The sequence below is a fragment of the Microcaecilia unicolor genome, chromosome 12 (assembly GCF_901765095.1).
Source record: "Microcaecilia unicolor chromosome 12, aMicUni1.1, whole genome shotgun sequence".
Taxonomy (NCBI): domain Eukaryota; kingdom Metazoa; phylum Chordata; class Amphibia; order Gymnophiona; family Siphonopidae; genus Microcaecilia; species Microcaecilia unicolor.
In genome coordinates this window covers 37,421,326-37,448,170 of record NC_044042.1, presented here as the reverse complement: position 1 = coordinate 37,448,170, position 26,845 = coordinate 37,421,326, and the positions used below count along the sequence as shown (strand labels likewise).

General features: G+C 44.7%; 1 protein-coding gene across 2 annotated transcripts in view; it reads left to right on the top strand.

The window, feature by feature from the left end:
• SORL1 (sortilin related receptor 1) overlaps positions 1-26,845 on the top strand; it is a 208,982-nt gene that overhangs the window by 169,386 nt on the left and 12,751 nt on the right. For both annotated transcript variants that reach the window (XM_030220409.1, XM_030220408.1), the window contains exons 40-46: positions 3,442-3,538; positions 4,214-4,398; positions 12,879-12,998; positions 13,208-13,372; positions 15,444-15,618; positions 17,734-17,840; positions 24,020-24,212. In XM_030220409.1, the coding sequence (XP_030076269.1) occupies positions 3,442-3,538; positions 4,214-4,398; positions 12,879-12,998; positions 13,208-13,372; positions 15,444-15,618; positions 17,734-17,840; positions 24,020-24,212 (1,042 nt within the window). The remainder of the gene's footprint in view (positions 1-3,441; positions 3,539-4,213; positions 4,399-12,878; positions 12,999-13,207; positions 13,373-15,443; positions 15,619-17,733; positions 17,841-24,019; positions 24,213-26,845) is intronic.

Sequence of the window (26,845 nt, the reverse complement as noted above, 5' to 3'; positions counted from 1 at the left end):
GCATCTCAAGTGAACCACAAGGTCCCTCAGTTCTGTTCCAGGCTTCAGGCCCACGGCAGACTGGCGTCGGATGCCTTCCTCCTGGATTGGGGGGAAGGTCTGCTGTATGCTTATCCTCCCATACCTCTGGTGGGGAAGACTTTGTTGAAACTCAAGCAAGACCGAGGCACCATGATTCTGATTGCTCCCTTTTGGCCGCGTCAGATCTGGTTCCCTCTTCTTCTGGAGTTATCCTCCGAAGAACCGTGGAGATTGGAGTGTTTTCCGACCCTCATCACGCAGGACGACGGGGCTCTTCTGCATCCCAACCTCCAGTCCCTGGCTCTCACGGCCTGGATGTTGAGGGCGTAGACTTTGCCTCTTTGGGTCTGCCAGAGGGTGTCTCCCGCATCTTGCTTGCTTCCAGGAAAGACTCCACTAAGAGAAGTTACTTCTTTCATTGGAGGAGGTTTGCCGTCTGGTGTGACAGCAAGGCCCTAGATCCTCGCTCTTGTCCTACACAGACCCTGCTTGAATACCTTCTGCACTTGTCTGAGTCTGGTCTCAAGACCAACTCCGTAAGGGTTCACCTTAGTGCAATCAGTGCATACCATTACCAAGTGGAAGGTAAGCCGATCTCAGGACAGCCTTTAGTTGTTCGCTTCATGAGAGGTTTGCTTTTGTCAAAGCCCCCTGTCAAGCCTCCTACAGTGTCATGGGATCTCAATGTCGTTCTCACCCAGCTGATGAAACCTCCTTTTGAGCCACTGAATTCCTGCCATCCGAAGTACTTGACCTGGAAGGTCATTTTCTTGGTGGCAGTTACTTCGGCTCGTAGAGTCAGCGAGCTTCAGGCCCTGGTAGCCCAGGCCCCTTACACCAAATTTCATCACAACAGAGTAGTCCTCCGCACTCACCCTAAGTTTCTGCCAAAGGTCGTGTCGGAGTTCCATCTGAACCAGTCAATTGTCTTGCCAACATTCTTTCCCCGTCCTCATTCCTGCCCTGCTGAACGTCAGCTGCACACATTGGACTGCAAGAGAGCATTGGCCTTCTACCTGGAGCGGACACAGCCCCACAGACAGTCCGCCCAATTGTTTGTTTCTTTTGATCCCAATAGGAGGGGAGTGGCTGTAGGGAAACGCACCATATCCAATTGGCTAGCAGATTGCATTTCCTTCACTTACGCCCAGGCGGGGCTGGCTCTTGAGGGTCATGTCACGGCTCATAATGTTAGAGCCATGGCTGCGTCGGTAGCCCACTTGAAGTCAGCCTCCATTGAAGAAATTTGCAAAGCTGCGACGTGGGCTTCTGTCGACACATTCACATCCCATTACTGCCTGCAGCAGGATACCCGACGCGACAGTCGGTTCGGGCAGTCAGTTCTTCAGAACCTGTTTGGGCTTTAGGATCCAACTCCACCCCCCGAGGGCCCTGTTTGTTCTGTTCCAGGCTGCACTCTCAGTTAGTTGGTAAATTTTTTAGGTCAATCTCAGTTATGTCCTCGCCGTTGCGAGGTCCAATTGACCATGGTTGTTGTTTTGAGTGAGCCTGGGGGCTAGGGATACCCCATCAGTGAGAACAAGCAGCCTGCTTGTCCTCGGAGAAAGCGAATGCTACATACCTGTAGAAGGTATTCTCCGAGGACAGCAGGCTGATTGTTCTCACAAACCCGCCCGCCTCCCCTTTGGAGTTGTGTCTTCCCTTGAAGTGTATTGTCTTGCTACATACTGGACTGGCCGGCTCGAGCCGGTTTCGGGCGGGAAGACGGCCGCGCATGCGCGGTGCGCGCGGGCGCGCGAGGGCTAGCAAAGGACTTTGCTAGTGAAGTTTCCGATTGGAGGGGCTGCCGTGGACGTCACCCCATCAGTGAGAACAATCAGCCTGCTGTCCTCGGAGAATACCTTCTACAGGTATGTAGCATTCGCTTTGTCTATTGGACAAATATGACCTAGGATTCTAAGTGTTGCTTTCAGTTATAATGGAAATTTTAATAGGCAGATCAAGCTAACTGGGGGGAAGGGGGTTCTTTATGCATAGAGGTTCTGGGGGGATTGCATGAAGAAGTGTCACTTTATCTTGTTCCTCTGTTGCCAATCCAAATATTTCTGTTCAGAAACTGCCACTGATAGACCTTTGGCAATTGAGTCCTGTTTAGCCTATATTTGTCCCCGCTTTGTCTTACTCCTCCTGTCCTATTAATGTAATGGTAGTCCTTTTTTACATTTGAACATTTGTAAACTGCTTTGATGTGTATTGCACAAAATGTGGTATATTAAATTGCTATAAACCATAGAGGGCAAGGGTGCTGCTGGATTTTGGAGGGGGGAATGAAGAGCATGCCTAGATTAGGGGAGGGGGGCTTCCACAAAAGTTTGCCCAGGGCTCTTATAGATGGTTAAAGTGGCCCTCATTTTCATGTATGTAAACACAATGGTGTCCTGCTTTAATTAGTAGATTCTAACTGGGCTGCACAACCCTCTTATATTCATTCCTAAACAAACATAGCACATAGTAAGTACAGAGCATTATTTTTAATGCTGATATATATTATATCAGGTTTGTCAAATTTTTTTGGTTCTAGGGACATCTAAAATACTCAGAAAACAGCAGTTTTCTAGTTTATCTCCACCAAAGCTGAAGAGCCAGGAAGAGTGGAAAGAAAGCGAGAGAGGGGAAAGGGAAATGGGACTTGATATACCGCCTTTCTGTGGTTTTTGCAACTGCATTCAAAGTTTCCCATTCTGTGTTTATGGGGGAAAAGCTTACTAAATCAGGTCCCTACCCGCCCACCACAAGTATGTTGTCTCCCCCCCCCCCACACCATATGCATCCTGTTCTCTTCTCTGAACTCAACCTTCCACAACAAATCTCTTTCATATCCTCTCATTCTTCCACCTGAGTCTCTCACCCCTAACACTGTTTGCCAACAGAGTCTTTCCTTCTCATCCTCCCACTCTCCTCCCCAGCAATCTCAACTTCTTAGCTTCTCTGCAAGACACTTTTACTCCACAGCCAGCTCTCTTTGCTGCCCCTCAAGTCACCAACCCTCTGCGCTCCTAGAATCCTGCCATCCACCTATTATCGGAACCAGTGCGCCAATCAGCACTACATAGGTCTCAGCGAGTTTTAGCCATTATAGTGCTCAAGCTCTGCCACTGATTTCTCAATCTTGCAAGACTTAAGACCATAAGACCAACATGGGAGTCCTGGTACCACATGCTCCAACTTAGTGAGAGCCACACAGTGCTTCCACCAGTTGTGGCTTTAGTGGTACCTGGAGCAGAACACAAAATTCTTGCACACCATGGCGAAATTTCTTTTCACCATGGTGACTTGGTGTCCAAGATTGTTTAGCCCGTTGCTATATAAATGTGTTCAAAGCATTCATTCATTAAACTGTCCATTTGATGATAGAAAATACCAAATACTTCTGTTTGGGTTTTTTTTTTTTGGTGTTAGGTGAATAACTACGTGTTGAATATTGTCTGGGAATTTGACACACACATTCAAGAAAACAGAACTTTGTTACTCTATGGAGGAACATCTCTAGTAAAAGGTAAAATCAGTCTTTCTGTGAAATTCATTTTTCAAAGCTGTAGTAACCATATTAGTCAACTTTAGAAACACTCATCAGCAAGTTAAGTGGAGCTGGACAGATACAACATTTTAGTTATTTGATCAACAAAGCACTACCTAATTTGCATAGTTAGCATCCACTAATTATGACTAAATAGACAAGGCAGGCCGTACTTCAGTTGTAATTTGCAGAAATTGTAGATCCCATTGAGACCAAAAGGGCACAGATACAGTCAACAACTGCTTCAAAGATAGTTTGGTAGATGTGCAATAATGAAAGGATCTCAAAAGATGACTGAGAGCCACGTGAATGCCCAGTATTTCTGATTATGACAGAGCTGTATTCTTTTTGCTGTGTTTGAAAGTTGAACCAAAAGTTAGGACCTATTAACTTGTTGTTTTGAAACTGCTTTGTACTATTTCCCTGAAGGTCATAAGGTCTAAGAAATGATGTTGTAACAAACTATGGAATATCCTTTCTGAAACACAGAGAAATTTGATATTGACATTGTCTTCTGCATCATTTATTTATAAAATATCAAAACTGCATTGCAAATAGTGCTAATCATAAAATCAGTGATGTATGCTTGATGTGTTGGTTTACCTCATAGTAATTAGCCTTAAAAGTCATGTCTCATTTCTGTTCTCTCCTTAGTGGGTAATTTGACAGCTCAGACAGCATATGAGATCTCTGTGTGGGCAAAAACTGATTTGGGGGATAGTGCTCTATCCTTTGAGCATGTTACAACCAAGGGTGAAAAACCTATTGTCCCAAGTTTCAAAGCCAAAGCCATCAGTCAAACTGCAGTGGAGTGTAGCTGGACAGGCCCAAAAAATGTGGTAAGGCTTGATTTAACGATAACCCATTTCTCATTTGTTTTGTGTATATATAATTTTGCTTGCTTATTTTCCAGAAGGCCATTCGTGGGAAGACCCAGATTCTCAGTGGAGCATAGGTCCTTTGGGCTTGATTTCCTTTTCCACTTGTTTGAACAGACTAAAAGACTGGGGTAGCCTGAGGCTGGTCAACAGAGCCTAGGTGTGCTAAACCTGGTGGTGGTCCCTCTTCTTCCTCCCCCTGCCATCCTTCTCCCCTACTCTTGGGAGGGGGATAGAGGTGCTGGGTAATTAAAAGATTTTGGAAGCGGATGGGTGGAAGGAGGAGGCCTTCAGTGCAGTCTTTCCCCATATTGCCTCCTGGTCTCCTATGGTGCTGTGTCAGATTGGGATTTAGTGAGGGAGTCTGAAATAATCACACTCCCTTTTCCCCCTCCACTTGTTTCCACTGTGTCAGGGAAATAAACGGAGGTGACATAGATAAGTCATGACAGTTTAGTGTGTTAACCAATGCATTTATGAGCAGGCAGGTGAGCAAGCATGAATCTGATGGATGTGATCTGTGGAGCTGGAGAGGTTCTCCAGAATGAGTTGTGGCCCATGTAGTGTGCATTGAATAAGTCCTGGTCAGTGTCCCTGTATTGGGGGGATCAGCAGCCTTTTTATTGTCTGGCCAAAAGTACATAAGCAAAGCTTGAGGACCCTTTATTTCCCTCTTCCCTTCTGATAGGGAAAAGGAGAATTTTAAGAAGGTTGCATATCTCTATTTGTTCTCATACCTCACACTAACTGTATCGGCTTTGCCTTGCCTAGAATGTAAACCGCACTGAACCCTGGAAAGGGGATATTAGCGGTATACAACAATTGATTTGATGTCTACCCTCAGGCATGGCAGAGTTTGTGCAGCTCCAGTTCTCTACTGAGTTAATATTACAGCAGGTAACCTCACGTGCTTTGTTCGAGCTCCTATCTCTTTCCAGCTAAGGGAGCAATGGTGAGGAACAGCCTGCAGAGCCCGCTTTCTCCCCTCTATACAAGTGAAGTTTAAGGTTTGTTTTAGGCTTATGATAAATGAAAAATTGGTGCAGCCTGGATGGCTCCACTTTGGCAGCACCTTCAGGATCCACTTTGAGTTCTTCTAGCCCTAATCTTCTGCTCTGCATGGAAGGAACCATGGGTTGATCTTGGCAGTGTTTCAGGTGCTAGAGCATTCCATTGACTGGAAGAGAAGATATCTGGTTCAGCAGACAGCGAGAGATTGCCTCCTCAGAAGAAGATAATACCTTGGTGTAGAGTTAGTTTGAGAGAGAAGCTGGTGACCCTTATTTTCTAAGGTTTCAATTTTGGACAGATCTCGGAGGGGCCATGAGAGAGACTGATCTATATTCCTGGATAGTAATAGTACCCTCCCTACCCCAGTGCTTCCTGATAAATCTGACAGCTGAAGATGGGATCTCTGCAGCCTGAGACAACTGATTCTAGCCTTAAGGTACCCAAGACTGAGGGTTTTGTATACTCTTCCTGTTGAAGAAAAGGATAAGGGTGAATTTGGGGGGGGGGGGATCCTTATTCTTATCCTTAACTTGTTAAACCACAGTTAGAAAGAAACACATCATTCAAGAATCTCCATGGTAGAAGGGTTTCATTCTCAGTTTAAAGTCCTTCTTTTTTTTCTATATCAGCACCCACCAATCTTCTAGGGGCCATGACCCCAGCGATGAAGGACAATGACGTCCCATAGAGTGCCCACCCAGGTCAAGACAGCAGACTGTTTTGTGATCCATTTGGGGTGTGACCCCTCCCTCCCCCAATTTGGAAAGCTCTGTTCTATAGCTTCTTGTCAGACAACTATATGCAGTAGCTTTTTTTTATCAAGCTTTCCAGTGTTGGGTCCATTGTCCTCTGGGTAGGGCTATGGTGACCTTCCTGCAGGTAACTGTATACAGAGGAGTGAGATTTTTGAGCATTCCTAAGCGTGACCTAATGGCTTCTAGACAGTTAATGATTGGTGAGTCTTGCATGATGGAGGTAAGTGATGCTAGGTGCTCCTTTAGAGCTTCCATATTGCCTGGTTGGGGCTAGTTGAAGATAGGGCCCACAGTGTTTCAGCCATGTTTCTTGGGTGTCCTGCACAGAGTGGCAGACAGAGTCAGGGCCGTGCCTAGGGTCTCTGGGGCCCCCCTGCAGACTATCAGTTGGTGCCCCCCCCCCCCCCCCCCATTATTCAGCACTCAAGAAAAAGATCTAGTTTCATTGTAGACAACAAGTGGTAACTGGTTCCCAACCAGCTGGTTTTTGGCCAGCCTGGCTGGTTTTTCCAAAAGGAGGCTGGTGGCCTGCAGGACAGAAAACTGGCCAATGTAAGTGCCAGTTTTCTGCCAGCTGATGATCAGTCTCAAGTTTCTCCAAGCGAGAGGAAAAGTGAGAGGCTCTGACCCAGCCGTCCTCCCGGACTGACCAGATGGGCCCCAAACTAAGCGATCTCAGGGAGAGTGCAGGGTCAGTCGCTCCTTATAGGCAGTTGTTAAGAGAGGGATAGACAGTGAGAGTGTGTATATGTGTGTGTGTGTGTGAGAGAGAGAGCTGCTAGGAGTCCCTCGCTCCTTGTAGCCAGTTTTTTGAGGCAGCAAAGCAGGGTTTTTGTGTGTGTGTGTGGGGGGGGGGGGAGGCAGCAAAGCAGGGTTTTTGTGTGTGTGTGGAGGGGGAGGCAGCAAAGCAGGGTTTTTGTGTGAGGAGAGGGGGGTGGAAAGAGAGAGGGAATGGGGGGGAGGCAGCAAAGCAGGATATTTGTGTGTGTGTGTTGTGTGAGGAGAGGGGGTGGGGGAAAGAGGCAGGGAATTAAAAACAGGCAAAAACTTCAGCTCTGGTGGGAAGGGAGAGGTGTTAGGCTATAAGCACCAGGGGAAAAAATAGCTAGTGCCAGCCCCGTACAGCGGTGACAGGAAAGCAGCAGGCTGCACACATCAGGGGGACCTGGGGGAGGAGAGCTGTGCTTGATAGTGTAACCTTTAGCAGCAGATCCGAAGTTAGAGTGAGGCTTGCAAAGCTTCCTCTTGCAAAGCTTCCTCTTTCATCTGTGAACGATGTCGTTACTCGGAAAGACCCCCCCTCCCCCTCCTTTCTCTGGAAATGCAGGCAGCTGAGCTGAAGGAGAGCCGCAGGGCTGAAGAAAGCCAGAGCTGTGGCAGGGAAGTGAGTGTGCGGCGCCCTTGAAGGCAGGTGCCCTCCTCCATTGCTTACCTAGCTTACCGTACTGGCACGGCCCTTGACAGAGTAATCTCAAACTTGTGCAGTTTCATCCTCTTCAAGTGGTAACAGTCTCTTATAGAAGCCCTGGAACTTTAGGGACCAAAATTCAGAGACTGGCTGAAAGTATTTATGGGAGATACCTCTTCACCTTGGGCCTTTCCCCCAATAGTGGTCTTGGTTGGTCCAAATTTGAAGGCCATGAGCAATACTATTTAGGCACCTACCTCCCTTCCTCAGGAAGGTAACCCTGGACAGAGGGGTTGACAGGGGGGGGGGGGTGGACCCTCTTCTCTCTTGCAAACTACTGTGATCTGACTGTCTACTGTGATCTGACTGTGCTCCTTTACAGAAACATTTGGAGTCTACTCATTGGGTGGGTGGATACTACTCAGGAGCATAGGAGCCAAATTCCTTGACTGTTCAAGAAGGGGTCATTTACTTTGGATTTAGCACCCTTCTTTTGTTTTGAAAAGTTGGCTTCCATACTGAGGGTGACTTACCTTTTCCCTCATTGTAGCCTTTGGGGGCATTGCCAGGCTAGTGATCAGTTACAGGGCTTTGGGCTCAAAGGAGGACTTCTGAGCCAACCTGTTCTTTGGGGAGGATGGGGGGCATGCAGAGTGGCATACCTCTTTTCAGTAATTTAACCACATGGATACAAAAGGACATTCCCTCCAAGGGCTAGAAAGATAGAGAGATGATGGACCTGGGAAGAGGAGAGGTAGAGAATGGGAGAGATGTTGGATCGGAAGTGGGAGGGAGATTCAGTCCTTTAGGGAAGGGAATGGGAATGAGATTTGATATACTGCCTTTCTGTGTTACAAGCAAAACGATTTGCATCCTATATAATAAGTCTCACCTCCAACAGGATGTGCCTGGGACCATGCCTGCCGGAAGTGGTCTGCTAGGCAGGCACGCACTGACCTCAGTGACATCAGTGACAGACAGTTTGGCAAAGCAAAACAATCTGAGTGCTGGCCATTAGGACACAGGGTTGATAGGAGAGTTTTAAAAGACTGAAGGAACCGAAAGTGTTCAATGGGGGGAGGGGGGAGTTCTGAAGCACTGAAAGACATGAACATTTGGGAAAGGAAAACAATCTGAATGCTGGCCATTTGGACACAGGGTTGATAGGAGAGTTTTAAAAGACTGAAGGAACCGAAAGTGTTCAGGGGGGGGGGGGGGGGGGGGGGGGCAAGTTCTGAATGAATGAAAGAAATGAAAATTTATGAGAGGAACACAATCTGAATGCTGGGCATTTGTACACAGGGTAGATAGGACACTTTTTTTAAAAAAATGAAGGACATGAAATTATTACATCTTGGGGGAGGGGTGAGGAGGAAAGCGGTGGGGTATCCGGATACTGGGCGTTAGGGCCACGGGGGTACATAGACTTTTGAAAGCCTTAAGGAACCCAAAGTGTGGGAAGGAGGAGGAAAAGGAGGGGAGGGAATGGGGTGAGGGGCATTAGGAACAGGGGAGGGGGCCCTGTCATACACTCTCATTCTCACACACACACTGTCACACAGACAGTCTCACTCTGTCACACACCCGCACATTCACTCTGGCTCTCTCTCTCAAACATACACACTCCCAGGAAAAACCTTGCTAGCGCTCGTTTCATTTGTTCCAGAAACGGGCGTTTTTTACTAGTATTATATATAGGTACTTATTTTGTACCTGGGGCAATGGAGGGTAAAGTGACATGCCCAGGGTCACGAGGAGCTGCAAAGGGAAGTAAATAAAATACCTTTTTTTCTTTATTCAATTTTATATTATACATCTCTTTGAGTGATAATAGAAGACATTTGGAAAATAACACAGAAGAAATAACCAAAACATATTAACTAAAATTAGTAAAAAATTATCGTACATTATACTTTTAGGTAATTGGATCCAAGAAAGGAAAAATACATATACATACATATTGTATCTAGTAAATTAACTAATATTAACTAAATTAATGCTTCCCAGGTTGCCTACTCCATGCTAACATTACAGTGTACCATCTAGGACTAGACGGTTACATTTACCTCTTCTTTGGACAACAAGAGTTCTTCTAATTGTTTGTGATCAAAAAATTGAAATTGTTTAGATTGAAATAATACTCGACATATACAAGGAAATTTAAATACAAAATTTGCACCTAATGCCAAAGTCCGTGGGCGTAAAGCCAAAAAGGCTTTTTGCCTTTTCTGTGTTTCTCTAGACAAGTCCGGATATATTCTAATTTTAGATCCCAAAATTAGAGTCCAAATGACAAAAGGAAAGTTTTATTACTGCATCTCGATCCATCTCCAGGGCAAATGAAACCACCAAAGTTGTTCTCTGGGTAATTACCTCAAACGAGGATTCAAAAAAAAGATGTGAGGTATATAACTTCTCCTCCTTGGGGTTGTAAACTTCCAGATAACTTCTTAACATTACTTTGTAAGTACTGCGCCTGAATTATAGGAGGTAGTGAATCCTCTGACATTCCCAATATTTCCACCAAATCCTTTTTAACCATTTGTATTGGTGTAATGGTGATCTAGGAAAATTAGTCAACTTCAAATTAAGCCTTCTAGATTGATTTTCTAAATATTCTAAACGTCTGAAGGTAAAATTTTTCTCCTTAATTGAGGTTTGCCCTAAAAGTTCCAACTTTTGAATTCTATCATCTAATTGTTTCACTTCAGAGACTTGTTGGGCAGTAACCTGTGCCTGGGTAAGAGCAGCTTCAGATTATGCCTTGATTTTACTTGAATTCTTTACTATCAAAGCTTGCAAAGAAGACTACATATTAAATGTCAAGTCCTAGAGTGACTCAGTTGTCACTACGGCTGGTTTTACCATTGTCCCCAAAGAAAAAACAGGTAGAGAAGCATTAGCAGACTGTTCCAATGTACTCACTATCTGTGAGGGCAGTACTTTCGCTGCAGATCGTTCCTCCAGCTTGTTAATGCTCAGTGTCTCCCCCAGCGTGGGCAGGTTCCCTCCCTGCTCATTCAGGTCTCGACTCAGAGCCTGGGCTGCAGGACTCAATTCCCCGCTGTCTCTTCCTGGTTGGGGATTAGCCGCACGTTGGACGGGGCTCAAAGAAACCTCGTCTATACTGTTGGTCGGGGCTCAAAGAAACCCCGTCTACACTGTTGGTCAGAGTCGACGCACCTTCACCGGTAGCGAAGTCAAAGCTTGCCTGTGACCAGGCGTCACCTGGAATTGGTCCAAAGTCATCTGCTGGAGAAGGTGAGTCCCGATGGGGGTAGAGGGATTCTCCCGAACCTTGCCTCTTCTTTTCCCCATTCTCACGGCGAAAAAAGAGCCTTCCTCAGCAGTGTTTGGATCCAAAAATCTGAGCACGTCTGGTGCAATTAATCACAACACTGCCATCTTGGATCCTTTCACACAAAATACCTTTTATTGTACAATTAATCATAAATAAAAATTTTAATTGAAATGCAGCCTCAAATTAAAACTGTATCTATTGCCAAATAGGGTGGGTTATCCATGTCTTGGACTAACTAATTTTTTCTTCACATAACGTCAGCAACTAGACGGTTGGGAAGAGGGAGACTAGAGGTAGAAATTTGTTCTACTGTCCCTGTTAGCAGCTGGCTGGAGTTCCTTCTCTTGCCCCATTTTATACCCCTTACCCACAACTTGGCCCAACCATCATAGCAACAGTCCTTGGCTAAGTGCTACATCCAAGTCTATGTGATTTACAAACATAAGCTAATCTCAAAAGATAAATCAATAGCAGAAAAGGAACTCTAATAATCTTGATAGGAAAAAAAAACACAATCATGCAAGAAACTAAACTAATGCTTAAAAAGAAAACCAGAAAAAAAAGGGAAATGGGACTTGATATACTGCATTTCTGAGGTTTTTGCAACTACATTCAAAGCAGTTTACATATATTCAGGTACTTACTTTGTACCAGGGGCAATGGAGGGTTAAGTGACTTGCCCAGAGTCACAAGGAGCTGCAGTGGGATTCGAGCTCAGTTCCCCAGGATCAAAGTCCACTGCACTAACCACTAGGCTGCTACTCCACTCCTAAGCCATAGCCCTTTGCTTAATATAATATATTATTGTCTGCCGCTGTGACCAAGCTGATCAGCATTGCAGAGTGCCAAATTTGCTTAAGCCAGCACTGCATAATGACTTGGATGCCATCTCCCGTTCTGTTCTTTGCAGCAGCCCCAGCCCCATCCAATCAAGGAAGCATGAGATTTGATCTTGTAATGAAACCCAGGTTAGCACTTGTCACGGAGCCATTGTTCTGGCCCTAGGAGCAGACTGACCATTTGGGCAACCGGGCAGTGCCCAAGGGCCCAGAGGCTGTGCTCGAATGCCTGGTGCGCACCGCTGGTGATCTAGTGGCCTCAGCCGGGGGGGGGGGGGGGGGGGGGGAACATGTTCTTTCCTGCCCAGTCCACTGAGCTGTCGCTATTTCTCCCCACCTAGCACCACCGTATTTTAAAAATGGTGGCCGAACCAGCCTATTACATTGGCAGGAGTCTTCTCCTACGATGATGTCTGGCTGGAGATCTCAGATGATTATGCTCTTGGCAATGGAGTTCAAAGACATTACAGACATTTCTTCTGCTCAGAGACAGAGTTTCTAAAGACTTTGGGAAAGGTTCTGGACCACTTTACAACCAACAACACGTAATAGAATACTAAATTGATGCTCTAATGCTTTCTGCTATTTATTGTAAGAGGGGGAGTGGGGTGGGCAGGGTGGGTTGGGGTGCTTGGTGAAAGTTTGCAGAGGTTCTGATTTTGTGGGTTTTGTTCTTACAATGTGACATTTTGATTCCTCCGAATTTTGTAATGCACTTTTACTGACATAACCCAATAAAGATTTTTTTTTAAATGGCGGCTGAGACTCTTGAGACCCGCAAGACTACCACAGGAAGTCTCGGCCACCATTTTGAAAACATGGCGGTGCCGGCAGGTGGGAGAATAGTGGCAGCACAGTAGGCAGAAAAGAACATGCTCCTCTGCAGAGGCCACCAGACTGCCAGGACCCGTCAGGTAAAACCGGGGCAGTGGAGGCATTGGCTGCAGGGGGCAGGTGTCAGGTAGCAGCCGGGCAGGGGGCCCAGACCACCTTCAGTTTGCCCCTGTCTGACCCTAAGAGGGTCATTTCTAATGTTGGCAAAGATCATCACCCAATTAATAAATGCATTGAGCAAAAATGTTTATCACGCTCTGAGTGCCTTCTGTTTTGTTTTGTTTTTTAAACAGGTTTATGGACTGTTCTATTCTACATCTTTTCTGGACCTGCATAGAAACCCAAGCAGTGTAACTACAGCCTTCCACAATATTACCGTATTTGTTAACAGGGATGAACAGTACTTATTTTTGGTATGGCTATTTCTTTGTCATGTTTATGGTGTTACATGTAAACTGTAGAAAGATGAAATAATTACAGCAATGCCCTGATCTCCTCTCCCTTCTTTTGTCAGAGTGACTAGCATGAATTTTGAGGTTAACAAAATGCTGAAATTCTTACAAAAAAAAAAAAGCTTATAATTCATGCAGTTTTCCATTGTATAACTGTTTTATTCTTTTAGGTTCGTGTGATAATACCTTACCAAGGCCCACCTTCTGAATATGTTGTGGTTAGGATGATTCCAGATAACAGGTTACCACCACGCCATCTCCATTTTGTATGGGTTGATAAAACATCTGCTGTCTTGAAGTGGGAGTCTCCCTATGATTCTCCAGATCATGAACTGGTAAGCAGTTTGTGAATGCAATAGTCTTTCTTATTTTGCTCAATCAAGAATGTTCAAAATTCTAAGTTACTGAGAATAGCTAATATTTACAGTTCAATATGTGCACTAGTTCAAAAGCTTTTAATGCCTTTGTAAAAGCTTTGTTGGTGCAGTTTCAAGTAGTTGCAGTAGTAAACTGGATACTTTGCCTTCCAGGTTTCAAGAGATTACAGGGTTGACTGGTTTACTTTGATATCTGTTTCTTCTCATCTATTCAGACTGGTCCAGATGCATGAGTTTTCGCTCTTTTGCCAGCAGATGGAGACTGAGAACTACTGGCTTGATGACATCACCCTATATAGGGGCGGATGCAGAAAGCTGCATGGTAGAGCTGTCTCAGCACTCAGCTCTATCACAAAACTGTCATTCCAAAAATGCCAAATAATGCTATAAGCAATAATCATGGAAATTACTGTTGCATTAAAATTTCAGCAATAATCTGCAACTGATTGTGAAATATCACCCTTCTTGTCAGCTTCAGCAGCCGTTCGTGTGAGGGGCTTCATTCCAACTTCCCTCTCTTCACCCTCAACAGCTCTATGTTCCTCAGGTCATTTTCCCACCAGTTTCCTATCAAAATATTTTTAAGCTTTATTGGGCAGTGTTGCTTATGAATGTAGAGTGCTGAGAAATGGCTTTGGCCTGTTTCAGGGGCCGACTAAAGAAGACATCTCTTGTGACTTACCTGGATATCGATTGATTTTTGCGTGGAGTGGGCTGCTTCCCTTTCGTATGCCCTGTTGAGAGTGGAAACTTAATTTAGTCCTTTGGGCTCTTCAGAAGTCTCCTTTTGAGCCACTCTGGAAGGCCGCTTTGAAAGATTTTATGCTAAAGACAACAGTGTTGGTGACTGTTGCGTCGGCACGTAGGGTTTCGGAGCTTCAGGCTGTCATCGAGTTCACTTTCTTTGCTTTTCAAAAGCAGTGGTCTCCTTTCATACAGCTCCTTCCTTTCTTCTGAAATTGGTATCAGCATTTCATCTCAACCAATCTGTGTGAGCTTCCATCCTTTCGCAGAGATGACAGAGAGGCTCAGTATTTTTCCTTGAAGCTTCTCAATGTGTGTTGAGTCCTCATATATCTGGAAAGCATGAATGAGTTTTGTAAACTGGACAGACTGGGCTTTTTGGTAAGCAGAGGCTTGGCCTCATGGCTTCCAAGCCCACAATTCCTAGATAGCTAAGGAGAATATTGTGTTGGCTTATTTTCTTGCTGGGAAGCAGGCTCCTCAGGCCTTGTGGGCTCATTCTACGAGGCATACAGTAACATACTGGGTGAAGACTACCGTACTGTGTCAAGCGGATATTTGCAAGGCAGTGATATGGTAGACTCTGCATACCTTTGCCGGCAGGGTGGATGTTGCAGCATGCTCTGAAGCTAGTCTCCTCAGAGTGGTGGTGCCAGGAACCCACCTACTCTAGGGATAGCTTTTGAACATCCCACAGGTTCTGGAATAGTGGGAAGCTTCCTAATGAAAGAAGAAACTAGTTCTTGCCTGATGATTTTCATTCCATTGGTCCCTTCCATTATTCGAGAGCCCACCCAAGGTTTCCACGGTATTTCGTTGATATGAAGCAATGGGTCAAATAACGACTGCAACTTTGAATGATGCTTCCTGCACATCTCTTGTTCTCTACAGGTTTTCCAGAGATGAGAGAGATCCACATGTTTGCTTGTCTGGTTAGTGTTAGGTTAGCAAGTTGTGGTTGTTGTGTTTATTCTGAGTTTCTCCTTACTGCTTGTCTATATAAATATTGAAGACTGGGCTGGATACCAAGAGAGAGATGTCTCAGCTCAGTTTTCAGTTCTCTATCTCCACCTGCTAGTTGATGGACACAACTATCCTACAGGTTCTGGAATAGTGGGAAGGAGTAATGGAAAGAAAACGATCAGGAAAGATCTCATTTATCCTTGGCTTTTACTTAATCATATGTGTTGCTCACATTTTATGTGGATCAGAGTAAGCACTACACTGATGTACTTTTTGGCAAGTAGCTGATAAGATTCTGAAAAGCTAATGTCCTTTTTTTCAGATGTACTTTGTCACAGTTAAGGATCTGATCAGAAAGAGTGACAAGCGTTACAAAACATCAAGCACTAACAGCACAATAGAATACACTATAGGAAAGCTGGAACCTGGTGGAAAATACAATGTGATTGTCCAGTTGTGGAACATGAGCAAAGAATCTAGTGTAAAAGTTAACACAGGTAAGCAAAATAGAAAAGAGCTAGAGGGCTTCTTTTGTCTGGAACACTTTTATTTTATTTTTTACTTAAAATTGTATTGAATTGTGAGAGTTACAACAGACTGTATAGTCAAATATTATAAAGATAACCAAATCTGAATGACAGTTTATATGTGATGTATCTGTTTTGCATTTAACACGAGAAAAATGTTGGGCATATAAGAGAACAGCTGTATTCTCACACACAATCACAAATTTATACTCACACTCTGTAACTAATGTATGGGGCATTAGTTCTACAGAAGCTGCCTGTTCAGAATGAGAACTGGAGAAAAGAGACAGTTAAAAAATGTACCTTATTGAATTGGGGGTTGTGGAAAGTTCCGAAAATAAGGCCCAATGCCAGAACAGAGATTTGGGAACTGCTACATTCAAAGCACACTCCTCCCTCTTCCAGACAAAGTTAAGCTTTATACTTGTTACATCTACACAAATAGCTATGTCACTGAAACAATGGCAAATTGGGCTTATTTTCTCAGAGTTCAGAAACCTCTAAGTAGTTTTCTGGGCACCTTGGCCTTTTATTTTTTTCTGCATTCTCCTTTTTTTTTTTTCCCATTTAAATTTGTATTCTTTTAGTTGATGTATTCTGTGGCAGATATCTTGCTGTATAAACTATGTTAGATACGTAAGTACAAAATAGCAAGTAAATCTAGTATACATTTTTATACTTATTTTAACATCTAACAAATATTTGAAAATCCACTTGTTCACAAATGACTCTATTTTAAAGGGAAAAAAGGCCTCAAAGAGCTCCAAGACCAAATACGATCTCCCGGAGCTTAAACAGACCCATAAGGTCTTCTCTTCATCATAGGCCCAAAAAAACCCCTTTATTGTCACAGATACAATCTTCCTACAGTATCGGTGATCAAAATAATGAAGTAACTTGCATATTACTATAAATAGTGCAAATATGAATTACTTCACATAGACACAAAGTGAGATCCAATATAAACTATTGCACTTATCTTTTTACAAGTGGTGCATAATGGAAGTTGCTCATTCTGGTGTTCCGCTGTGTGGTCCTTTGGCTTCCCGCTCCGAGCCCTCGATGGCCAGCGTTTCGCTGCTTCTTCAGGGTCTCGGGCCGAAAAAGGGACACATGCTCAGCTCTCCAGGGCAACTCTTAACATTGAGCTCTTTGAGGCCTTTTTTTCCCTTTAAAATCGAGTCATTTGTGAACAAGTGGATTTTCGAATATTTGTTAGATGTTTATGTAACTCCACTCCATGAGTTCGGCTCTTTATTGTGAATTTTTCTACACAGAACTGCTGATGGAACTTCTTCACCGGTCTTAAAAATCTCAGTCTATTCATTTATTATTATTTTTTTCTTTTTTTCCTTGGCTTGGGAGAGATATTTCTTTATATAGTTTTTATAAATTTCAGCGAGTCGGTAAACAGGATATGCGAACTGGAGAAGACTGCACTGCAATGACCTACAAATAGCCGGTTGTCTCCCAAAGAAGCTGTTTGTGAAACGGAGATGCTTTGTTGAGATAACCGCTGAGAAAATCTTTCCACTAAGATGAGTGTCCATACGTTCTCTCCTGTATATCACGAAATGTCCTTTCAGTGGAAAGCTTCATATAATAAGCAAAAGTTAATATAAAAACTATATAAAGAAAAATCTCTCCTAAGCCAAAAAAAAAAAAAATTAATTAATAGAGGAGTGGAGGAGTAGCCTAGTGGTTAGTGCAGTGATCTTCAATCCTGGGAAACTGAGTGACTCTGGGCAAGTCACTTAACCCTCCATTGCCCCTGGTACAAAATAAGTACCTGAATATGTGTAAACCGCTTTGAATGTAGTTGCAAAAAACCTCAGAAAGGCGGTACATCAAGTCCCGTTTCCCTTTCCCTTAAGACCGGTGAAGAAGTTCAATCAGCAGTTCTGTGTATAAAAGTTTACAGGAAAGAACCGAACGCCTGAGGTCTTTGCCTCTTTAGAAAATGGCTTAAAATAAGTATAAAAATTTATACTAGATTTACTTGCTGTTTTGTACTTATTTATTCTTTTAGTTGAAAAGAATAACAAGTGCATTTTCCTAATCATTTATCTTGCATTTTTCTTTCAGTTCCATTATCAGCACCAAGTGCCTTAAAAATTATAAATGAACGTGACCACATTTTGCTGTTTTGGAAAAGCCTAGCTTTGAAGGAAAAGTATTTCAATGAAAGTCGGGTATGTACATAATTCCATTAAAGATGCATTGTTTTGTTTACAGTGTTTGCTGCTGATCCTCAGTCAGCAGCTATATGCAACATATTAGTGAAGCAGCAGGTAAAATAAGGTCACCAACTTTTTTGTTTTTTTTGTTTTGTTTTGTTTTGACTTACCTATGAAAGTAACTTCCTTAGCATCAGATGAAAACAGAGACTTGTGGGGTCTTACCATCTACCAGCAAGTGGAGATAGAGAACATAACTGAATTGTCTTATAAGATGGAATGCTCCTTGGTTAGTCAGTGTTCTCTATCTCTAGCAGGCAGATGGACAGTCTCTCACAAGCTCCTGGTTTCATCTGAGGCTGGCTTCTGTTCTGACTTTTCAGTTCAGTGTAGCTTGGGGTAAGTGGCTGAGGGAGTACACCTGGTGATACCAGGTCCCTCCCCCACTCTTCTACCCTCTCCTGCCTGTTCTCCATTCTCCTCTGTCACTGAAGGGACCAGTGTCTTAAAAAAAAAAAAAAAGTATGTGAAAACAATCCAGATTCTGACAGGCAGTCCTGTGATCATGTGTCACTTTTCCTCCGTACTGTTGGGCTGTGAGAGTGCTCCTGATGTGGCACCAATCAAGGAGAGGGTGTTTGGGCGTCCCTGGCAGTGATGAGGTTTGACAGAGGGGACCCCTGACACTTCTCAGGATGAGTGCACTTTAATTTTCTTTGAAGTGGAGGAGTAGCCTAGTGGTTAGTGCAGTGGACTTTGATCCTGGGGAACTGAGTTTGATTCCCACTACAGCTCCTTGTGACTCTGGGCAAGTCACTTAACCTGAATATATGTAAACCGCTTTGAATGTAGTTGCAAAAACCTCAGAAAGGCAGTATATCAAGTCCCAGTTCCCTTTCCATTTCCCTTTCACTTTTGTTTTGGAATGCATGGCCGTGGAGGTGGTTAAATGCTGCTCCTGCTGTGGGAAGTGATGAGCAGCATCGGGTATTTGTACAGGCGGTTTTGCTGGATCCAACCTGCAGGAGGAGGCTGCGGTTGAGAAGGCCGTGCTTGTTACCCATGCGAGTGAAGTGCAGGCTCCTTCCCCTCATGATCCCGACATGGGAGCAGCCACCATTTTACCACCACATGGTGCGAGGGACAGTACTACTAGCGGGTTCTTTGCTAGGCAGTGGTGGTTCTGCTGCAATACCGGCCTCTGTGCCTTCTGCTTCAGGAGTTTCTCCAGAGGGTGGGGGGGGGGGGGGGTGTATTTGTCTGTCCCCTTTTCCCCTGAGTTTATTCTTTTGCTGCATAATGACTACTTGTTGAAGCAGTCAGGTCGGCGTCCTGATAACGCTTTGGTCTCTCAGGATGGGGGATCAAATGCTTTGCTCCCTAACTTCCAGTCATCTCTTTGGACCCTGCGTCTAAGTGAAGATGGGCCCTTTTAGGCTCGGAGTGCGGTTCTTTGGCTCCCCTATATCCATCTCCTTTTGGGTATTTTTTCTGAGCTGCCTGTGGCTGGATAGTTGCAGGAGGATTGGGAGGAGGAAGAAATTTTCCTGAGGAACCTGATGATCCCACCACGGTTTGCATATTTCATAAGAAAGAGTTAGTCTAACACCAAGGCTCTTTGGGTGCTGATTATCTCATCCACTGAACCGGAGACACCTGCCTCGTCTAATCTGAAAATGGCAAGTACTAGGTAGCTGGCTAAGTCCTTCGCTGTGCATGAGGCAATGCGGGAACTCATACCTTCTCAGTTGGTCACCCTGGATGCTTCCCTTCAGGTGTCAAAGGCGATGTTGTGTTTGTATCCTGTTTCCGCAACGGAGCTGGATAAGCTGCGCTTACCTAAAGTGGATTCGTTGGTGGTGGCAGTCACTAAAAAGACCACGCTGTCGGTGGAAGGTGGTGTGGTACTTAAGGATGTCCAAGACAGAAAGCTGGAAGCTGCTTTGAAGCTTTCCTTTGAGGTATCAGCTCTCTCTCTGCAGTGGCTGTCTGGAGTTCATACACACTGCTCAAATGTGACTTAGCTGGGTTCAGCAGTTTGCGGATTCCTTTCAGGATTCCAGTGCTTCGCCTAACCCAGGATGGGGAGATGGGTCTGACCTATTTGGCGGACTCCTTGTACGATTTGGTTCAAACTTCAGCCAAACAGATGCCTTTGGCAGTCATGGGCTGTTGATTGCACTAGTTGTGTCATTGGGCAGCTGACGCTGCCTCTAAGCAGCAGCTAGTTCGGCTCCCCTTTAAGGGTAAACTCTTATTTGGGGAAGATTTGGAGAAGTTGGTGAAGTTTCTCAGGAATTCAAAGACTCGGTGTCTACCGGAGGATAAGAATAAGGCCATCAGACTCACCCTCGTTTTAAAAACACCAGACGCTATTGGCCGGGGCGACCTGTTTTTTCTCGGAGATCTAGATACCCAGCTAAACAGTCCTTTCATGCAGACAAATGGATGCCAAGTCAGCAGATCAGAGCTGTTCTCCTGCTGTTGCCCTTCCCAATGATGTGGCACTGGGTCACTCCTTGCCTCAGATCGGGGGACGGCTGTCTTTGTTCTATGAGAAGTGGGCCCTCTACATTATTCAAGAAGGCTACAAACTACAATTTGTCTATCCAATTGCAGATTTTTTTCTTGGTATCCCTGTGTGGCAACTCGTCCAAGCTGGTGGCAGTGCAGTCTGCACTACAATCGTTGCTGGACCTCAGGGCTGTGGTGCCGGAGAATGGCAACATTGCCGTTACTCCATTTATTTTGTGATTTCCAAGAAAGAGGGCTCCCATTGTCCTGTTCTCAACCTTAAGGGGGTCAAGAAATATCTAATGGTCTGGCATTTCCTCATAGAGACCTTGTGATGGTTTTCACTGTAGTCTAGGCGGGAGAGTTTATCACAGTTTTGGATCTCAAGGAGGCCTACTTGCATATCCCAATTTGACCGCCACATTAGAAATGCCTGAGTTTTGTGGATTTGGGGCAGCATTATCAGTTTCAAGCCATGCCTTTCGGACTCACCAGGAGACCTCGAACATTCTTGAAGGTCATGATGGTGGTGACCGTGTTTTTGCGATAGGTATGGGAGTCCACTCCTATCTGGATGATTGCCTAATCCGGGCTTCATCACTGCAGGAGAGTGGTCAGGTTACAAATTGAGTATTTTTCCTCCTGCAATCATTGGGGTGGGTGATAAATCTCTCCAAGAGTCAGTTGCTGCCCACCCAGGTGTTCGACAACCTAGGGGTCCAGTTCGACACAGCTCAGGGCCAGGCGTTGTTGCCGGATCAGAGGTATTTCAAACTGCAGACACAGATCCAGATGCTGATGTAGTCGCCTTGTCCTCAGGTATGGGACTATGTTCAGGTGCTGGGGTCGATGGCTTTGACTTTGGACGTGGTACCCTGGGCCCAGGCTCACATACATCCCCTTCAGCAATCTCTGCTGAGTCATTGGTTTCCAGTTTCTCCGGGACTACGAGATCTGTCTCTGTTGGTTGGAGACTGTGTGCCACATTATGAATTGGTGACTCCAGAATGACAACTTGTTTTGCGGTGTGTCTCTGGCTGCACCGATGTGGATGGTAGTGATCATGGATGCGAGCCTCAGGGAGTGGGGTGTGCATTGTCTTCACCGCATGGCTAAGGGTCTCTGGACCGCAGAGAAGTCAAAATGGCCAATCAGCATCTTGCAGTTAACAAAGCCCTGTGGGCATTTCAGCCCCTGGTAGAGGGCCATCCAGTCTACATTCTGTCCGACAACATGACAGCAGTGGCTTATATCAATCATCATGGGGGTACACGCAGTGCTTCCCTTGCAGTCGACTCTCAGCCCAGCATAGGAGAAGCTGGGCTTCATCTGTTGCAGCTGCCAGCGGCGTACATAGCAGGAGTGGAGAACATCCAGGCGGACATCTTGAACAGGGGAGTAGATTCGGGGGCGTGGGAATGTTTGGCGGTAACCTTTCACCTGATCACCCAGAGGTGGGGGATGCCAGTTATAGATATTATGGCGTCCCATTGCAATGCCAAAGTTCCCAGATTTTTCAGCAGAAAAGGGAGTACGGTTCAGAGTGTCTGGGCACACTTCTTCAGCAGTGGCTGGCATCCGCACTCCTCTGTATTTCCCCCTTTGCCCATGGTTGGCTGGAATCTCAGCCGGATTTGGGAACATCTGGGTCTAGTTATCATAGTGGCTCCAGATTGACCGCGAAGCCAGTGGTATGCAGATCGTATTCAATTGCAAGTGGACAAGCCCCTTCGGCTACCCCTCAGCCCCAATCTGCTAGCACAGGATCCAGTCCCGATAGAAAATCCCTTCTGCTGTGGTCTTACGGCCTGGCTATTGAGAGGGCGAAACTGAAGAAGAAAGGTTAGTCTCCTGATGTGATAGCCACTCTTCTGCAGGTCAAGTATTGGTTCACTTCAGCAACTTATGCAAGAGTCTGGCGTGTTTTTCAGTCCTGGTGTTTGGACAGGGCTATCTCACCCTTTCAAACTTCTTTGCCACACATCTTAGCGTTCTTGCAGGATGGCCTGACGAAAGGCCTGGCTGATAATTTTCTGAGGCTCCAGGTGGCTGCTCTCTCCCACTATAGAGGTCGACTGTTACATTTATTTTTGGCCTCTCATCCTGATGTCATCCATTTTTTGAAAGTGGTCAATTGTCTAAAACCTCCAACTTGTCCTTCCTGTCTGGAGTGGGAACTTGAACCTAGACCTGCGGGGACTGCAGAAGGGTTTGTTTGAACCTTTGCGTGTCACTTCTTTGAAGGATTTCACTCTGAAGTTGGTGTTTCTTGTCACGATATCAACTGCCTGCCAGAGTTTGGAGCTCCAGGTCTTATCTTGTCAGGACACTTTTTTCCGTATTTCTCCTGAAAATGTGACAGTGCGCATGGTTCCATCCTTTCTTCCGAAGGCAGTTCCTGCCTTTCACCTCAGCCAACCATTGTTCCTTCCCTTTTTTAAGGAAGAGGATTATCTGAGGGATTTTTGTTCTCTCTGCCTACTTCACGTTCAGCGTGTGCTGCTGCACTATCTGGAGGCAGTGGTGTTCCTTGCCTGGATGGCACCCAGGGGCGGAGCGCCGATGCGCGCCCCCCCCCCCCCGGGGTGCAGCACCCCCCCCCCCCCACTAAATTACACCTTCCCCCCCCCCTCCGGCAAAATGACACCCCCCCCAGGTGCACGCCGCTGGGGGGGGGGGTGCAGCGGCGCGCGCCTGCTCCGAGTTCGCTAAACTTCTTTGCTCGTTCGCTGCAGCTCCCTCTACCCCTCTATCCCTTCTCCACTACTGCCAACTCCAGACTTCGCGCCTTCTCTCTCGCTGCACCCTACGCCTGGAATAAACTTCCTGAACCCCTACGTCTTGCCCCATCCTTGGCCACCTTTAAATCTAGACTGAAAGCCCACCGCTTTAACATTGCTTTTGACTCATAACCACTTGTAACCACTCGCCTCCACCTACCCTCCTCTCCTCCTTCCTGTACACATTAATTGATTTGATTTGCTTACTTTATTTTTTGTCTATTAGATTGTAAGCTCTTTGAGCAGGGACTGTCTTTCTTCTATGTTTGTGCAGCGCTGCGTACACCTTGTAGTGCTATAGAAATGCTAAATAGTAGTAGTAGTAGTAGTAGTACTCTGTAAGACTTCAACATATGCTATATTTTATTTTATTTTTTATTTTTGTTACATTTGTACCCCACGCTTTCCCACTCATGGCAGGCTCAATGCCGCAGGCAATGGAGGGTTAAGTCACTTGCCCAGAGTCACAAGGAGCTGCCTGTGCCGGGAATCGAACTCAGTTCCTCAGTTCCCTAGGACCAAAGTCCACCACCCTAACCACTAGGCCACTCCTCCACTCCACATTTGACCAATATGTGGTCAAATATATTAATTTCTATTCACTTTTATAGAGCAAAATGTTTTCTGGAAGCATTTAAAAAATTTTTTGTGTTCCAGTAAGCTTAGTTTGTTTACATTTATTTATAGAATATATAGACTGACACTCGGTGGTGCAGTGATTATCTCCAAACAAAATTACAGAGAGATGACCAGTATTATTTAAAACCGTGTTCAATCCAGTGTTTTATGTTGAATTTAAAATGAGTATAAAGACTACCACCTACATTCAAAATGTTTGAGCCAGGTCTGCAGAGAATCTGTTTGTTGGACCTGCTGATTTCTTAAATCTTATTATGGCAGGGTTATGAGGTGCACATGTATGATAGTGTAACAAATGTCACCACATGTTTGGGAAACACCACCGACAACTTCTTCAAAATCTCGAACCTGAAGATGGGCCACAACTTAACATTCACTGTCCAAGCCAGATGTCTACATGATGGGCAGATCTGTGGTGATCCTGCATGGCTGCTCTTTGATGAACCAGGCACTGGTAAGGAGACTAACTCTGAAAAAGAAAACCATATTTCTTTTTTAACATTATTCCCAGCCTTTTTAAGTTTAACATTATTAAGTTTGGTCTTTATTCTTGCAGTTTTTCCATCCCTAGACAGTATGTCTAAGTGGCACTAACAACCCTGGCTGACCCAGAGGCTGGAGGAACAGCTTTTTCAAGGGATACCCGCAGCATCCTTAATTGCCTGATAACAAACAGTCACAGTAGAAGGGGAAGATTTGGATTAGACTCTCGCCTTTTTAGTAGCAGCTCACTTCTAGAGAGCTTACAATTTTACGCCTGGAGGGGTTGCAATTTAAGTGTGTACCTGAGGCAATAGAGGGTTAAGTGTTTTGCCCAAGATCATAGGGAGTGTCAGTGGGGTTTGAAACCTGCCTTCCTGCTTCTTAGGCCATATGATCATAAAACAACAAAAACAAAGCCAACTCTTCACTCTTCTCAGAAACCGTTGCCAGTGTTACAGTCTTATAGTAGAAACAAATCTCTACTAAAGTAAGACTAACGCTCTTTATTCTAGTGGCCCCAGATAATTTTAGGTTTGTGAGTCCTTCACATTTTCGTGGAGGACTCCTCAATCAGAATTTATTGAGAAAAAAAAAAAATCTGTGCTGTACGTGAAGCAAGAGCTATCAAGCATGTTCCAGAACAGGAAAGGAGAAGCAGATTTCTGATCCCTAAACAAAGTTCTCACAAAAATAAATAAAGATTGCTTATTATCCTTGATCTGGCTCTGCTCTATTGATCTTAAATATGAGTGTATCCACATAGCCAGGGCCTCCTATATGCATGCCCACCAATTCCACTACTTTCCAGAATTATCCAGACCAAACCCAGCTCATTTTAGTGGTACCTTTCTATTATCAACTTTGGTTTGCATAACCCTTGGCAAAAAAATTTAAGATGTGCAGTATAAAAGTGTTTTAAACATTAAACAGAAATCAATCTCTCCACTTGGGATCCCAAGCTTCACTACTGGTACAGCAGGGCAGCTGCCCGTTACACCCCAACCTCAAATCGCTGACAAAATGGATAGTGGGAGGCAGATTTCCTCTCTGTCTGTGTCCCAGGACATCTTATAATTCTCCTGGCATCCAAAAGGCCCACAACTACTAGTGTGTGAAAATTTAAATGAATATACTAATATAATGGGAAAAAAAAAAATACTACTGTAAATTGGTGCACTTATGTGCCCAAAACTCTTCCAGCTGCCCAGTTCCATAGCTTCTGGTCTATCTTGCACCTTTTTAACTTCAACACAGACTATCCACTGTCACAGCTTACCATATGCACATTAATGGCAGGATGATTCTATCCCCTGTTCTCCCAATTTATGTGAGAACTCATCTACACTAATTTAACTGTCTGCAACCCCCCTCCTCCAGGAGACCTCAAAAATATCCTTACCCAACTGAACTCATCAAGGTCCCCTTCAAACCTTTGGGCAAAGCAATACTCAAACACCTTGACTGGAAGATGCTTTTCTTGGTATGCTTTGGCCAGATAAGTGGACTATAAACCCTTGTCCCTTACACCTAGTGGTGTTATGTTCTCACCCCAAATTCTTGCCTATGGCTCTTCAGAGTTCCACCTCAACCAAACCGTATTGTTCTTTGAGGGGTCCTTTTACTAAGGTGTGCTGAAAAATGGCCTGCAGTAGTGTAGGTGCGGGTTTTAGGAGCACGCAGAATCATTTTCAGCGCACCTGTAAAAAAAGGACTTTTTCAAAATATTTTGCCAAAAATGGATGTGCGGCAAAATGAAAATTACCATGTGTCCATTTTGGGTCTGAGACTTTACAGCCAGCCATTGACCTAGCAGTAAAAACTCACGCGGTAACCAGGCGCTAATGACCTACACGCGTCAAATGCCACTTGGTGCGCATAGCTGACATGCGCCAGAAAATAAGAAATATTCTTGGACGCACATAGAGGATGCGCACCAAAAATCAAAGTACTGCAAGGGTCACGCGGTAGCCAGGTGGTAACACGGAATTGGTGCGCGCATAGGCACTTATGCCTCTTAGTAAAAGGGCCTCTCAGTTTTATTCTCAAGTTTCATTCCCATCCAGCAGAAATGACTTTACATAAGTATTACCATACAGGGACAGACCGAAGGTCCATTAAGCCCAGCATCCAGTTTCCAACAGCGACCAATCCAGGTTATCCCAAAGCAGTACAATATAGCAGTGGATTTTCCCCAAGTCCATTTTAAATAATGGCTTATGGACTTTTCTTTCAGGAAGCTATCCAAACCTTTTTAAAATCCTGCTAAGCTAACTGCTTTTACTACATTATCTAGCAATGAATTCCAGAGTTTAATTACACGTTGAGTGAAGAAATATTTTCTCTGATTCATTTTAAATGCACTACTTTGTAGCTTCATTGCTTGCTTCCTAGTCCTAGTATTTTTTGAAAGAGTAAACAAGTGATTCATGTCTACCCATTCCAGTCCACTTATTATTTTATAGACCTCTATCATATCTCCCCTCAGACGTCTTTTCTCCAATTTGAAGAGCCCTAGCTGCTTTAGCCTTTCCTCATATGGAAGTAATTCCATCCCCTTTATCATTTTTGTTGTTCTTCTCTGTACCTTTTCTATCACATGCTGGA